At 34.2% G+C, this 15,893-nt stretch overlaps 1 protein-coding gene across 4 annotated transcripts; it reads left to right on the plus strand.

Annotated features, from left to right (window-relative positions):
- The first annotated feature begins 661 nt into the window (after window positions 1-661).
- PICK1 (protein interacting with PRKCA 1) lies at window positions 662-15,004 on the plus strand. 4 transcript variants are annotated; one of them, XM_089633411.1, is made up of 9 exons: window positions 662-828; window positions 9,407-9,518; window positions 10,164-10,292; window positions 10,923-11,155; window positions 12,219-12,393; window positions 12,657-12,850; window positions 12,975-13,127; window positions 13,562-13,664; window positions 14,263-15,004. In XM_089633411.1, exons 1-9 carry the CDS (start codon window positions 785-787, stop codon window positions 14,704-14,706), a joined length of 1,587 nt encoding a protein of 528 aa, XP_089489537.1. In that variant the 5' UTR covers window positions 662-784; the 3' UTR covers window positions 14,707-15,004. The 4 variants fall into 4 exon arrangements, with proteins under 4 accessions (XP_089489537.1, XP_089489535.1, XP_089489536.1 ...); XM_089633409.1 differs by lacking the exon at window positions 662-828 and adding an exon at window positions 870-1,197; XM_089633410.1 differs by lacking the exon at window positions 662-828 and adding an exon at window positions 870-1,197 and having other exon boundaries at window positions 10,926-11,155.
- The last annotated feature ends 889 nt before the right edge of the window (window positions 15,005-15,893 follow it).

The raw sequence follows: 15,893 nt of genomic DNA on the forward strand, positions 1-15,893 counted from the left end.
TGAAAAGTAATCTTATGTCACTTCCCAGTCCGCCAACTATTTTTTAGCAAAAAATCAGGTCGATCGTCGGTTGCTGTTACGACGTGAAAGAAGGACAAACAAGAAAATACACTTTCGCATTTATAATATTAGGTAAGATTATAAGATGCGAAAATTACTCATTTTTAGCTGTTGGTTTTATTTGTAATGTATTATAATATTATATATGTATACAGTGCTTAATTAGTGGAACTTCATTATTATATTATACAACTGCTTTATTCCTAAATAATAAAATAACAAATAACTTATTAATACTTAACTATACCCTTTGTACTTTGTATTTATGTGCAGTAAATATTTTTTTGAATTTTGAATTAGGCTCTGCCACACGTACACACGGGAGCGGCGATACCACGCGTCAAAAATCTAAAAGTAAAGACCTAAAGTAAGGTAACGGTTTTACAGCGCAGTCCATGTTGAGACTTTTCTGTGCGGCGGTCTAGAGCAGCGCGTGGTACCGCCGCTCCGAATTGTACGTGCGGCGGAGCCTATTTCCTTTGCTTCTTTTATGGAACAACCGACCCCTCTTTGTATGGAATATTTAAAAGTTGATTTGATTCTGGCAACACTGAACAAATCCTTCTGCGATATCGACGAAAAGCTCGTCGTATGTCGTAGACCCGTAGCCCGTAGCCGCCCGTAGGCGAAGCGAATCCAGCTGTCATTCTGACAGTAGTAAACAAAATAACAAATCGATCGTGTTTCCATCAGTTTAACCATTTCGGTGCAATCATTTGCAAAAATGCAGGAATACGAGGACGATTTCTTCTTCGAGGAAGACAAAATGTATGTTGGCACCGTTGTTTACGTTTTAAAGTGTAATTTTATCGACTGAATCCTTATCTGTTCCAACACACACACACAAACTTGTACCTACATACCTATTCGCTTCACCAGCCGGTTAGCGTGTTCTTATCACAAATTAGCGTACCCACTTCCTTCATTAGTTATGCTTTTATTTTATTTTGCAGTTTACCTTCGTGTAAGCGAGTGAAGTTTCGTTCTGGAGTTGAGTATTATATAATTGCATTATTTCACCATGTCTTTTTGGTCACTCGCCGGCCCTCTTCAGTACCGCTATGCCTCGGACAATCCTGGGGTTTATTCCTCACTCTATAAGAGAGAGACTTCAGCCTATCGCCTGCAAGATAAAAAGTTATTATTTTCGTAATTTATCCATGTTATCATTGACTAACAAGCCTTTTACTAACAACCAATGGCAATAGTTTAGAGATAATACGCAATAATTCTATTATGTATACTCATTTTTAAAACATGCTTCCGAAATGCTTTTAAATTAACTAGAGAAAACTAAAAAATGCCGTGCTTAAAACCCTGTTCTAATTCCATAGCAAAATTATAAAATAATAGACATAGGTACATTTAATATTTTACTGCACCTACCAAGATAAATTCCTAACTACAAACCTAAACCAACTTATTAGAGAATCATAGAATATTTTTTTTTTTTTTTTTTTTATTTATTTAATATTTGTATGTTTTTTACAATAAATATACAATTTATACATATTATACAGTGTTATAAAGGTGAATAATAATAGCTTTTCCTCACCATAAAGAGACGAGGCTCTTGTGTTTGGTGAGTGAATCCTAGCTCAATTATATGGAATCATGTAAGTAAGTAAATAATATTTTTTCAAAACCAAAGGGATAAGTAAGAAATAGGCAAGATTTATCAATAATACAGTTTCAAGATTTGAAGGAAATAATAATAAGAGTAAGATATGGACTTTTATAGTAGTTTTAGGTAATTTTTTAATTTTATTTTAAATTCCTGAATATCTTCAATATTTTTTAGATATAATGGAAGGATGTTAAAATATGTTATACCTAGATATATTGCTTTAATGTTTTTTATTACTTTAATATTAGATGGCATAATGACTTCTCCTCCTATATTTTACTCAATATTTATATGCGTGATGTATAATTTGAAAGCTATTAGCATGTACAAAAAATATGTCTATTATTTACGTTTGCATTTATAATATGGCGTGATCGTGTGGTTACAGCTTGCTGAGAGTTTATCGCTATTCCACTGATAATATTAATTTTTATTTATCCAAATTTTGTTCCTAAAACCCCACCATTTCATTCAATTTGTATATTTTCCATTGTTTTAATAACCAACGAAACATACAAATACATAGCCTATAAGCTGCTTAATTAATCCTGATATATTATTATCACCGTGTTGAACATTTTTTCCGGAAACGATTGTCAAAAAATGTGTTTTTGATGCCTGCTTTTTGCTGGAGAAAAATTCTGGAAACATTTAATGTTCCATTGTGGAAGTTGGAACTCATAATTCACTTAACTGATGTGGCTTTCATGCGATCCACCACTTTTGGTTTAAAATAATAATGATTCATTCACTTCCTCCCTATGTTTTTTCGCAACTGTCCGAAACCAGTGGGACTACGGCATTCCCAATTGGGGTACGTTGTGAGGCTTGAGTGGGGAAGAGTAGAAGATGAGAAAGGGGAAGGGTGAATAGTACCTGGTTATCATATCTGATCACCAAACAAGGCTTAAGCCATTTCAACAACGTTTTGGCAATGGCAAAATCTGATGAATCTCTGAAATTTTGTGAAACAACTGTACCGCTCTGCAATTTGTTCTGGATGTGATGTATTATCACCACATCCAGAACACATTACCGATACAAAATCCAATTTAACTAAAACCATTCTCTTACCCAGCTGTTTCACTTGATTTTTTCACTTTTCTCTATTTTCCCTCCAATAATCCACCTATCGAAACCACCTACTATTTTGTTTAGTCAACTTTAAAAATGGAACACATTCAAATAATGTATTTATGACAAAAAGTACCTACCCCAATTTCTTTACAATATTTAAATTTGTACACACTGCATGTTTTTAATTTGTTTATTTTTTGTTTTAAACCAGCCATCCCAATTCTTTGCCAGATTTGAAAAAATCGGATACAAAGACTGATCATACTTCATATTTATTATTTTCTGTCGACGTTGATTGTAAAGCGTAAGTAAAACTGAAATGATGGTGTTTTTTTGTCAACATTCAATTTTATCTTTTAATTGAAGTGGTGCCATCCCTTATTTCATTTAGTGAAGGTTTCAAAAACAAGGAAGAAAAAGATACAACATCTATCATTGACATAGATGACGAATCAGCTAAAGAAAAGTAAGTTTTTGTTAGATGTTATAAAAAATATATTTTATATTGTTTTACAAATGTTTTAATGTAATTTCTCACACGTAGGTCTAGTTCAATCGATATTGAAGATTTATCTGCGACAGAATGTATTCTAAATGATTTACGTCAAGAAAGATACCAACTGATTTACCAGAATCTATTGTAAGTACATTATTTTATTCAACCATCTAAACACTTCCACATAATGTATTCAAAATATAAGTTTTTTTTTTAGAAATTGGCATTAAATTAGATAGAGTAAAGTTTTGACAATTCGTCAGGCATTGTACAAGCAACCAAATTAATTTTCAACGATTTTACTTTATTGAGTTTTTAACACTGGCACCCAGACATAGTAATAAAATGATTTTGACAAAGATCGCCTAACTGTATTTAAACCTTTTGAAATTTAAAATTCTGACAACAGTTTTTACAAACAAATGTACATTGGAGGGTCCCCACTATTTTCCCAACGACGGTATAAAGACATTAATTGTTTCCCTCCTTCGTCGTACACGTCAAGACTCTAATTTTTTTAATAAAATGAAGCTACATTTACTCAGATTAAAAAAGGGACGCTTAGATGGTTTGGGCATGTAGAGCGAATGAGCGAAGATAGGAGTGTAAGGAGGATATATGATGCAAATGTGAATGGTAGCAGAAGTCGAGGACGCCCGAGGAAGACATGGCACGATCAAGTGAATCAGATACTCGAGTCGGGCCATGTCAAGAGTCAGAATAATAGAAGAGTATGTATGAGACGATGTATGAATGTGAATGAGGCAAAAGTGTGTGCCAAGACCGAGTTGTTTGGTGGTCCGTCCTCTCTGCCTACCCCTGCGGAGAAACGGCGTGATGGTTAGTTAGTTAGTTACATTTAATTATTATGAACGACTCTAGACCTTCCAAAATAAAAATAAAAATAGAGAATTACTTTTTATTGCTGAGTTAATGCTTTTTGTTAAGTATTGAAATTTTTACAGCCAAAAGTATTAATGTGATTATTTTTTGGGTTATTATGCCGTGTTGCACTTCCTCGACGGCAGGACTTAATAGTTCTTGGTTCTAGTATTAGACGGCTACACCAAATCTAAACGCAGGAAACTACATTTAGAAGATTAATGCTTGCAACACGGTATCACTTCTATATACATAAACAAACTTCACCACAATCTACATATCTGCCCTGATGATGGACACTGTAATGCTGTCTGAAACGTTGACGATGGAGCAAGCGCAACACAGCATAATAACCCAAAAATTAATTGTGATAAAAATATATACAAATGAAAATAGTTCTTTGTTTAAAACCACTTTCTTTTTTTTCTTAATTAAGTGGTTTTAAACAAAGAATTTTTTCATTTGTATAATGTCAAGCAACAAAGTGATAATTCGATAATTTAAAAATATACACGTCAATTGGTTTTTTTTATGCATTTAAACAATGAGTAAGTATGCTATCTTTTCCTTAGAACAGCTGTGACTGAAGTAATTATTATTGTTTTCAAGTTGTGGGAATATTGCTTAGGCTATTTTATATTGCAGTAGAGCATGGGAGCACAATAGGTTATAGTTTAGCCCCTTACTAATAAATGTGTTTTAAATTTTGCATTGCTGATAAACGACCTAAACGTTTAACCATTCATTAAACATTGTTTAACAGGCGTGTAAAATTTAGAACACATTAGTAAGGCCCTAAAGTTTAGTCAAGTCTTCCCTTTGCCTGGGTAATTAAAACTAGGTAACCCTTCAGGCCTCTGGCATATTGACCGTTATATTTCTTAAAGAAGCTGTCAGAAAGTCAGAAAATTTATGTGTATTTCCGCTTCTCAATAAAATCCAAATAAATGGAATATATCTGAACATATCCGAAAACTAAAAACTATTTTGAAAGGTGATGAAATGCACTCTCAAAGTCTATTTTTAGAAATTAACATTAAATTTTTGAAATATTACAATTTTTAATGCAAATATAAAAAAAGTTTTAAAAATGGCTCCCATTGCGTTTTGTCTTCGAAATACTAAAATTATATTACTGATAACAAAAAAACTAATATTTTAATAAAAAATGTATTTTAAACATTATTATAGTCATTTCACTTTTTAGTCATTTCATACAAAAATAATTAGTAAAAAATTCACAAATTTTCAAATTTTTCTCAAATTGCAGTTGAAACCTTTGGTTTGATAGAGGTTCATATTTGAAATATTCTGTGGTTAACTTTTATATTTGAATATAAAGCTTGGTGTTTTCTCTTTTTAACACAGTTTAGTTCATATTTCTAACTACGGTGGTAAGTGAGACAATGATTCCATATGAGTTGTTCAAAAATAAGTACCAGCTGTTTGTTCCCAAAACTGAATGAAATAGCCTGAAGATTTAAGCAATGCTTTTAAATTATTGAAATGTAATTGAATTTTAGTATAGTACATTTGTAGGTCTATGCCACCCCCAATTGGAGGTAAGTTGTGAGTTGAAGGAGGGGTGGGGAAGGAAATAGAGAATAAAAGAAGGTTGAATACGAAGAGAAATTATTCTTTTAACCTTTATTTTGAATTTTAAAGGTGAAATAAAAACTGGCGGTCTTTGACAAATAATTGTTTTATCTTAGTAATTTGTTTTTAATTTTAATGATGTTACAAAATAACAACAACTAAAAAGCACATCGAAAGTATGTAGGTTTTTTTACACCGTTGGAACTGACGATTTATCAATACTTACTTTTCTTTCATTAATAATTTGACATTACCTACATATTATTATTTAATTTATCAAAAAATATGACATGTTTAAAATATACAATGACTGTAAAATATGATGTGTACCTATTTCAGATTTGTAAATGGCTAGCAAGATTGGACTAGCAATAGTAAGCATGTGACCATGCTGTGCCTTAGTGGAAACTAAACTAATAGCTAGGTTTACAATAAGCTAAACATTCAATACTGTGACACCTAATTATGTACCACTGTAGATAGCATGGAAGCTTCGCACTTAGTAACCCAATATTAGGACTGGCTTGATAGATGATCTATAGTAGATTAGCACCGTTGAAATGTTGAGATTAAAGTGCTGCATTGAACTAAAAAGTTGACAAGGCTTCCTGTATAAAAGATATCAGATAAAATGTATGTTCGGGTATAATATTAACGAGTGGTGCATAAAATTAAAAAGTTAGTTGACAGACTCCATGAATAATATATCAAAAAAAAAAATTGGCAAGAATGGACCATTGCGATGTAAAGAAGAAAATGTAAATCATATATATTTTCTTTTTTTTTTAAAGAAAGACAAACATTTTCGGGTTACGAATAACCTGACATTATTTGAAAATCTCCTATTATCACCACAGTAGGCCGAAAATGTTGCTTGTGTTATGATGGAGAACTTAGCCAGCCGAGGAATTGAACACACTACGCCTGGGTGGGACTTAAACAAGATGCCAACTCAGCCACTGACTGGTCGAATATATGTACATAGACCTGGGTATCTATCACGGTAGATCGATAAAACCCTATATCAATACGATGTTGATGAAATCCATCATCTATGGTCAGTTAGCGATATTTGGTCAGAATATGATTCCGACAGTAGGTAGACAAAAGCCGCTGCTTTTAGCGCTGCCTCCAATCTGTCAGATAAACTGTCCATATGCACAACGTTTTACATAATGTTATTCGTTATGCAAAATAAATGGCTTATTAATGAGTGGGGGTGAACTAACTAGGCTCTTAGAATTGACAGAATTCGTAAACACTATCCATAGACTTAAATAATTAAACTAAGACGCGATCAATTGATTCCATTCCAGCTTAGAGAAACAAAAATTGTTAGTTATGACTAAAGACCCCATGAACTAATGAATTCCCTTGTTAGTGTCAACAAGTACATGCAGATTGCATGTTAATATTTCAATTCAACACTGTCAATCTGTTAGTATTTTTAACTTTTACGTAGCCATACGTTTTGTAATGTCAATTCATAGAGAGGTGCGCCAGTATTGTTAGAGTATGTCGATTTCCCATTATATTTCGTGTCAGTATTGGTTCGGGTATCGACGGCGCAACCATGCTCGGAAAAATTATATAAAATCTTCGGAAGTGAAGTCTATCGTTCCGATATTGTTAAGTTACCAATTTGATTGAAAATGTTCATTCATGAACGAAAGAAAAGAAACAAAATATAAAATAAATGTACTGAAATTAAAGCTCTACTGTGAAATTAAATGTACTCCATAGATTGGAAAAAGTTAGACAATAATCTATCTTTATACATATGTTAAAAAAAGTGTCCCTTAGTGCAAATATGATTTAAGATTTTCACGGCCAAAAGTATTTTTGCTATTTGTTTTTGGGGTATTATGCCGTGTTGCGCTAACTCCTTCTTTAGCCAACGTTTCGGACAGCATTGCAGTGTCCATCATCAGCACCTTATGTGCACAATGTGACAGACAAAATTGCCAGGCTTTTGAGAAAGGAAAATATCAAGACTGTCTTCGGAACAACAACAAAGATACAGGACTTACTGAGGTCTGCAAAGACTAAGTTTCCTCTGGAAACAGATGGAGTGTATAAACTCAGCTGTTCCGGATGTGACAAGGTCTATGTAGGCCAGACAGAGCGGACTATCTCCAAAAGAATTTCAGAACACTTCAGAGCTTGTAAACTCGGCCACCCTGACAAATCGGCAATTGCCGAGCATTTGATTGATACCGGGCATTACTTTGGATTTGTTCCTGAAATCCTGGGGAGACCGAAAACTTATAGAGCACGGCTGATTACGGAGGCCATTGAAATTCATAAAAATCCCGTAAACATTAATAGAGACGATGGAGCTAAGCTTAATAGTTCTTGGTATCCGGTAATTTACGGATACACCAGAGCTAAACGAAGAAAACCACTTTAAATAAAAAATGATACGTTAATGTTAGCTCAGAGGGTTGGAGCTGGCAACACGGTATCACAACCTCATACTTAAGCTCACATTTTAACACAACCTCAAATAACACATCTGCCATGATGATGGACACTGCAATGCTGTCCGAAACGTTGGCTAAAGAAGGAGTTAGCGCAATACGGCATAATACCCCAAAAACAAATAACAAAAATGTCCCTTAGTGCGTTTGTTTTTTTAAACAAATCTACCATTTTTTTCCAAGATTGATGAAATTTTGCACACTTGACATTCAAAATAATAGGAAAATAACTGTTTACATCTGATTACGAAAAATTCTATGCAAAGCCCGAGACTTCAGCTAGTATAGTATAAAATGTGTTCTGGAAAAAAGTGTTCTCCGAGAAATAGCTATAAATAAAAAGACAACAGACAAAATATATATTTTCTGGAATATATGCAATGGAATGAATGCACCGCTGTGAAGTAAAAATCCAAGAATGCTGCATAGAATAAAAAATGTTAGTATGCAAAACTTCTTTAAGCTTGAGTAAAACTTTTGCCCAAACTATGTGGGTTACATTTTTTTTTTTGTTGAAGACTCCATTTTTTATATTTTTTTTGTTGAAGACATCGTTTTCCTTTGTTTTTTTTTTGTTGAAGACATCATTTTCCATTGTTTTTTTTTTCCATTTTTGTGTACTAAATCATTTAAATTGTTTAATAATATTTTGAAGCTTCTGTTCTTTCAAGATTATTTAGATAGCCTTGTCAACTTCCACTCTCTGATTAGGTATAAGAGAGGATACTATGCAATGCATTTGCAGGTTATAAAAACACATTAATCTGCCAGTTTGTGTTATTAAATTTCTTCTAAATCATTTCTAAGCAATATTTTTTGCCTTAACGGTGCTAATTAAGATTGAGAGAGGAAAACCACATATTGAAATGTACAAGTAAGTGTAAAAAGGAATAAGTTTTGATTTAGAGTGAATCCTTTAGCGTTGCACCCACCATTTTGTACATATTAAAAACCAAATAATGTAGATTAAAATTAACATTTAAACAAATTACAACTGTTTTATTTATTTAATTTAAAAAAAATCTGTGATTTATTGGTTTCCCCTTTTTCCTTGTAAATATTTTCATTCTGCTTATAATAATAATTTGTACCTACCTGCCGATTTTGTAATCCTTTTGTGAACTTAATTAGTTAATTAATTTGATACATGTTTTAATTATTGTCTCACTTGGTAATGTCTCGCTTTAGGGGTATGACTATAACCTCAGGAAATGTGACAATCTTGAAAGACGAATCAAATCTCATCGGTATCAGTATCGGTGGGGGAGCCCCGTTATGTCCCTGTCTTTATATTGTACAGGTAACCATTACAAAATATTTATATTAATTCTAATAATCATTTGCTTCTTAAAATCTCTTCAATCGGCACAATTTGAAAAAAGCATTTATAATATTATTATTTGGATGATTTGTGCAGAAATAAATGTGCCTTTTTTATAACAAATCATCTTTTATTTTTGATGAAAAAAATTTTTTTTTTGCTTATTAAGAGTTTAGGGATGTGACGTCTGTCTGTTTGTCATGCATTAATTTATCAATATTTTTTTGAAAAAAAAAACATCTAAAATTAATTAAGAAAGGTCTCATTCATATTTTTTTTTGAATCTCTCCTTTGGTAACATTTTTTTTCATTGAAAATATTTGTTTATTTAGCAAAACAGCATCCGTCAAAATCTTTCGAAATCAGTGTTAGGTACTGTGTTCATTCATGTTGATTTTTTTTAAAAAGGGTAGGAGAGCAGTTTTTTTAAGAAGCCACTTACCCGCTGTACAGTTAATCCGTAGAAGTGTCATCTATACCATACCGATTTGAAAGAAAACTGATGTAATCTAAATTTCTGTAATGATGCCTTTTTGGGTCTTCTTAAAGATTTTAAAATCCCTGACGGTCAAAATGTAGATTCGTAGTTTGGTGACTGTTGTTAATTTGAATTAATGTTTTCAGGTGTTTGACAACACGCCGGCTTCGAAGGAAGGCACTCTTCAAAGCGGAGATGAGCTGGTGGGAGTCAACGGGCAGTCAGTCAAGGGGAAGACCAAGGTGGAAGTGGCCAAGATGATACAGTCGGCCAAGGTGATCCTTTCCTTCACTATCGACATGTTAATTATACAGAATGGGAACTCTTTGTTTTATTAATTCCCAGGAATTCATTAATTAAGTCACAGTGTATAAAAAAAGACGGATAATAAGCAACAGTCGAGCAAACTTAAATCCATACATCGTAATGATATAGGCAACATTGTGAAAAATCAATGAGAGTTTTATCACTAAAATAAATGCATTTGTAAAACATTCAACCAATCGGGCCACGTTCTATATCTGTCACCAAATGACAAGTCCTCATAAAACTCCTTTTCTATTATGGTCAGACATAACATAATCAGATTTAGAATTTAGAGAGAACACCAAGCTTGCTCTTTTCATTTAAAAGTTTACCGTAGACGCTCCCGTATAAATTGAAAAAAATATATATTAAACAGAAAACTGCCAAACAGTTCTCCAGGTCAGGATTTTAATCATTAATTATTTTTATATAAAATGAAGAAAAAAAAGTGACAATAATCTTTATACATAATACGAATGGTCGCGTTAACCGCCGTTTCTCGGACCGTTTCAGCCTGTGATCAAATTTTGTTTAACCGTCAAGTTTAACATTAATCAATCATATTATCTGGGTGTTACTAGTTCTCTGATTGATTTCAGGAGGAAGTGAACATAAACTACAACAAGCTGCACGCGGATCCCAAGCAGGGGAAGTGTCTGGACATCATCATGAAGAAGGTGAAGCACCGACTGGTGGAGAACATGTCCACCACCACCGCCGACGCTCTCGGCCTGTCCCGGGCCATCCTGTGCAACGACACCCTGGTGAAGAAACTCCAGGAGCTGCAGAACACGGAGCAGATGTATAAAGGGCTGGTGGAACATGCCAAACGGTAAAAATATGGGTCAAATTTATAACCTAACCCCTAACCTTCAATAATGTCCTGTTGTGAGAGATCCATTGTAACCTTTCTTTTTATTGCGTAACTTTAATATATGAAAAAGAGTGAGTTTACAAAGTACCAGCGAACCATAAGGGGTGGTGGAATAGTACAAAATATTGGTCTAATTTCTAACCTAACCTTACCTTCAATATGGTGCTCCTGTTGTAACCTTTATTTTTGTTGTGTAAATTTCCAAAGGATCAGCCATATATACCTTTATATTTTGAAAATAGCTGGTATTGGACTCAACCATGCCATCTTCATAAAATATTATTATTTATTGCCCGACTTCGCTCGACTTTAAATACAATTTTTTCAAATCCTTCTCCTTATTCAACAATACTTATGTCTAAATTACACTTGCCGGGTACTCGGCTGATGTAGTCAGTACAGTCAGTACTCGGCCTAGTAGCAGACGAGTGATTCAGGCGAGACAGTGGATAGCAGCAAAGCCCAAAGACTTTGTCGAGTAAGTACCCCCTCCACCTGCATACTCAACTCGGCGCTTCACACGCTCTACACTTAGTCAGTGTGATCAGCCAAGTCAGTCAGTGTGATTTTTTTTTTTACTTCGAATTTTTAGGAGTGTGTGACGTATGTTGTTGTAAAACTCTTAATTTTTCTCTTTTTCCTCCATCGCGAAACCATGCCAACAGCACTTTAAACTAATCTCAATGAACTGTCCCGCCCACTGTCTCTTCTACATGTGATCACCTCTATTCTCCAAAAAGTTGCTCGGCTGAGTAACTAAGGGAATCACTAATCCGAGCACTTGGCACGTGTAATTCGGCCTTTAGTTACATTAAGATAGTTAACGCTGGCCTTTTCAATGCAATCTATTCCATCACGCGTCAAGTTCTGTCACCATTTATGTGTTTTAGTGGATCATTCGACAGCCTCGTAAATCAGGTTAACATGTTCGTTTGTAATAATTTTTATTAAAGTTATTGTAATGCTGAGTGCGTTCCTTAATTTGAAGGTTTATGAAATATTAATTTAATTATATTGGCAGGATGCTAAAGGCGTACTTTGACCTGCTGCTGACATACAAAAATTTTGGCGACGCCTTTGCGTCCATCGGTGTCCGCGAGCCACAGCCGCGGGCCTCGGAGGCGTTCAGCCAATTCGGCAACTTCCACAGGCAAATGGAGAAGGACGGCATCAAGATGCTGAAAGCTGTCAAACCTGTAAGTCCATTCGTAATCACAGCAAAAAAATTCACAAAAATGATCATCAAAGAAGTACAAACTCCTTGTTGTCGACCCAACTATTAAACTATTTGAACAGGGTTCTCTCTCTTTCAGAATATGTGGGCCTTACTAAACCGCATCCGGTGCGGTCAGTCGCTCTGCACATTTCCTACAGCTATTGGTGCTTTCCTTACTGAACAGTATAATCCTACTAGCTCCCTCAGTGAGTCTTTACTCATATTGATTTAACTCTTTTCCAGATATTATCCGATATGGGTACCTACCTCAACAAGGCCATACCCGACACAAAGCTCACCATTAAGAAGTATGCCGACACCAAGTTTGAGTACCTTTCCTATTGCCTGAAGGTGAAAGAGATGGATGACGAAGAGTACAGCTACAGCGCTCTGCAAGAACCACTTTACAGAGTTGAAACTGGCAACTACGAATACAGGTATGATAACAAAATATTGTAGTAACTCATCAATCGTTTAAAAACCTTTTAGACGTTCCGTGACCTGCTTCTATGAACTGAACCAACACATTCGTAATTTGAAGTGTCTAATCAATATTTTCAGGCTTATATTACGCTGTCGTCAAGATGCCAGAAGCAGGTTTGCCAGGCTGAGGTCGGATGTGTTGGTGAAAATGGAATTGCTCGACAACAAACACGTCCAAGATGTGGTCTGGCAACTGCACAGATTCATAACGGGACTGGCTACTTTCCATGAGTAAGTATAATAATTAATAGATATGTAGCAAGAGACTTCTCTATAATAAGCCCGCAGGATGAAGAGGTGTTAATAGGGCTACGGTGCGAAGACAAATACTGCACCCATAAATTCTCGAGCGATAGCTAGCCAAATTTAGGTAGGTAATTTTTATGAATTGTATATTTTTTTTAAACCTTAAAAATGTTGGATAGATGTATTCATTCATTAGGCTTTAAACCGCAGTAAGAGGTTAATATGTTTATATATTAATATTTGGAGGTATGATATTATTAATTAAATGGAATGGCCGAATCGATCACTCGAGTGGTTAGGTGTAAGGAACCGAAAGGAGACATAAGAGAAGATGGATAAGATTCTTCGAGGCTTGTAGCATCATTTGCTGATGGTAAAGATAATATTTGAATTTGTGTTTATCATAATTTTTCTTTCAGTGAAACTCTGGAAGTCCTCAAATTAAACGGGAAACTGTTCCCGGTTGAGGTGGACCTCACTCAAAATGCGTTTCAGTACAAGTCTACAATGTCCATGGTCCAAGTGAGTTAATATCATTTACATATTCCATATAAACAAATGTTTTCAAGCATAGCTAATCTTTTTGGCACATATTTCATTTGCCTAAAAAATATGAAAACTAGGCGGTAGATTTGACCTAGTTTTGGTCTACATTTGCATAATATTTGACATTAAAGTACCTCTAAGTCAAAGAAAGTTTTATGGTCTACAAATATTGAATATACTATTTTTAAATAATGTGAGTAGAACACATCTTGGCATTTTGCTTTAATCAAGCATTTTTACAAGCCTAGAAAAAATAAAGTACCTATAAAAAAATACTTTGAAGAGCAAAATCTCCCACTTACAGACTCCTCTTCGGATATAGGTTTATTGTATAGTGAGACAAATTAAGTTCTTTAGATTATGATTGGAAAATATTTTGGTTTTTATGTCTGAACTTAAGATAAAATAAAGGATGCATTTTTGGCATATTTTTAATTGCATACATCAAAAAATGCGGCCGGTGTTAAGCGGGAAAGTCAACCTTATCGCAATCTGCATAAGGAGTTTGTGATTTCGTCCGATTCCGAATGTTACACACCGATACCATTCTAAACTTGTTCATTATTTCTAATAGGACAATGAAGATGACGATGACTCTATAATTCAGGAGATTGGCAAAGAGATCACAGAACACTATGAGATCAATGCTAGGAAAAAGAAGAAGGCCGAGATACATAACGGAAGCAATCATGAAATTTCTGCTTCATCCAGCCTCCTCCCAGATCTAGAAGACTCCAGAGACGACCTTGAGAACGTATCAGAAAATACGAGTCTGCTCGCTGAGTTAGGCTTGGCCGATACAAATTCACTTCTTCCACATTCTAGCTACAGTATATCTAACCTGGATAAGAGCTTATCTGACTCCTTCTTCAAGATAGATCTCGGTGAAAGCAAGTCTCAAATTGACAACACTGACGATGAACTGATCTTCAGTGAGTTTTTCAGCGCTGGGATGAGCTCGAATGATAATATCAAGCGGAGTGACTCTACAAATAACCTGCTTTCGGGGCTAGACTAACTCTGTTTTGTTACATTCTTCACTCCAATGACATTACAAACTTACAGACACGTTATAGAGATTTCAAATATACGGTGATTGCCGTCCTTTCATAAAGACCAAAATGCCCTCACAAACACTAGTAAAAGCCAAGGAATAATGTTCGTAAATTACTTAAACTTACTACATTATAATTCAATTATTTCCATTGTTTCCCAAAGATTTTAAGCGCCATAAGAGTGAGGAAGATAGCGAACGTAGCAACACATAAGTATGAGATGGACAACCTACTAGCAGTAGGTTGTCTCATACAGCAATAGTTAGTGAGTAAGCGTAGTGCCATCTCAATCACACCCGTGGTGTAGAATGTAGCGTTCGACGCAAAATTTAAGTATGTAAACAGTGCTCGGTCCTATATTTATTTCATTCATACACATATATTCTTTGAATGTCTTCCTTTATCATACATGACCAACGTTTGAATTAAGAATTTACTAGAAAAAAAGGTGTGTTTGTTATTTGCAACATTTTGTGAGACAAGAATGTGTGTCATAAGTTTGTAATGTCCAATGGTTCACACTTTTTTGTATTACTTTTATTAATTTATTCACATTCCTCTATTTGATGTCTACACTAGCAGTGAAAAGAATGAATCTCTCTGGAAAAAGTCTCCAGTTATATTCTGTATAATTTTCGCCAAAGATTTATCTCATGAAAAAAAAGGTATTTTTGTGTTAAAATAACTATGTTTACATATTCCAAAGATTTGTGTACCAAAGATTTATACATATTAATGTTTAGATAAGATTGTGTGCTTACTTATTAAAACTTTCTTTTATGACTAAGTTGGACCAAAAAAACAGACAGTATTTTTGGTATTTCGCTTTACAAAAATTATTTTTAATTTATTGTTATTTTTGTGCAATCAAATAAAATAGCGTCCAATTTACAGCGATTACAGTGAAACCTCTATCTATCGTTTTTTAAGGGACCTATTGAAAAGCACAATTGATGCGGGAATATAGAAAAATGCTACATTTGTAAAAATGTCGCGTCACTTTGGTGAGCTGCACAGTTATCTACAAAAAATAAACGCAAATGCGGAAAACGATTGTTCCAGGAACGACAGATCGAGAATTCACTGTTTATTTTTAATCTAGTCACTTTGATTATCTATTTTAAGTATTATTGTGCAAGTTATGTACATT

This window comes from Hesperophylax consimilis, chromosome 7 (assembly GCF_061612785.1).
Source record: "Hesperophylax consimilis isolate HC1 chromosome 7, BYU_Hcon_1.0, whole genome shotgun sequence".
NCBI lineage: Eukaryota > Metazoa > Arthropoda > Insecta > Trichoptera > Limnephilidae > Hesperophylax > Hesperophylax consimilis.

Excerpts from the sequence above, each read along its gene's own strand:
- PICK1 (XM_089633409.1), top strand. The coding sequence starts at position 1,082 with ATGTCTTTTTGGTCACTCGCCGGCCCTCTTCAGTACCGCTATGCCTCG. Across the intron at positions 10,293-10,922 it reads AGATGATACAGTCGGCCAAG|GAGGAAGTGAACATAAACTA; the intron begins GTGATCCTTTCC and ends GATTGATTTCAG. Across the intron at positions 13,665-14,262 it reads CTACAATGTCCATGGTCCAA|GACAATGAAGATGACGATGA; the intron begins GTGAGTTAATAT and ends TATTTCTAATAG.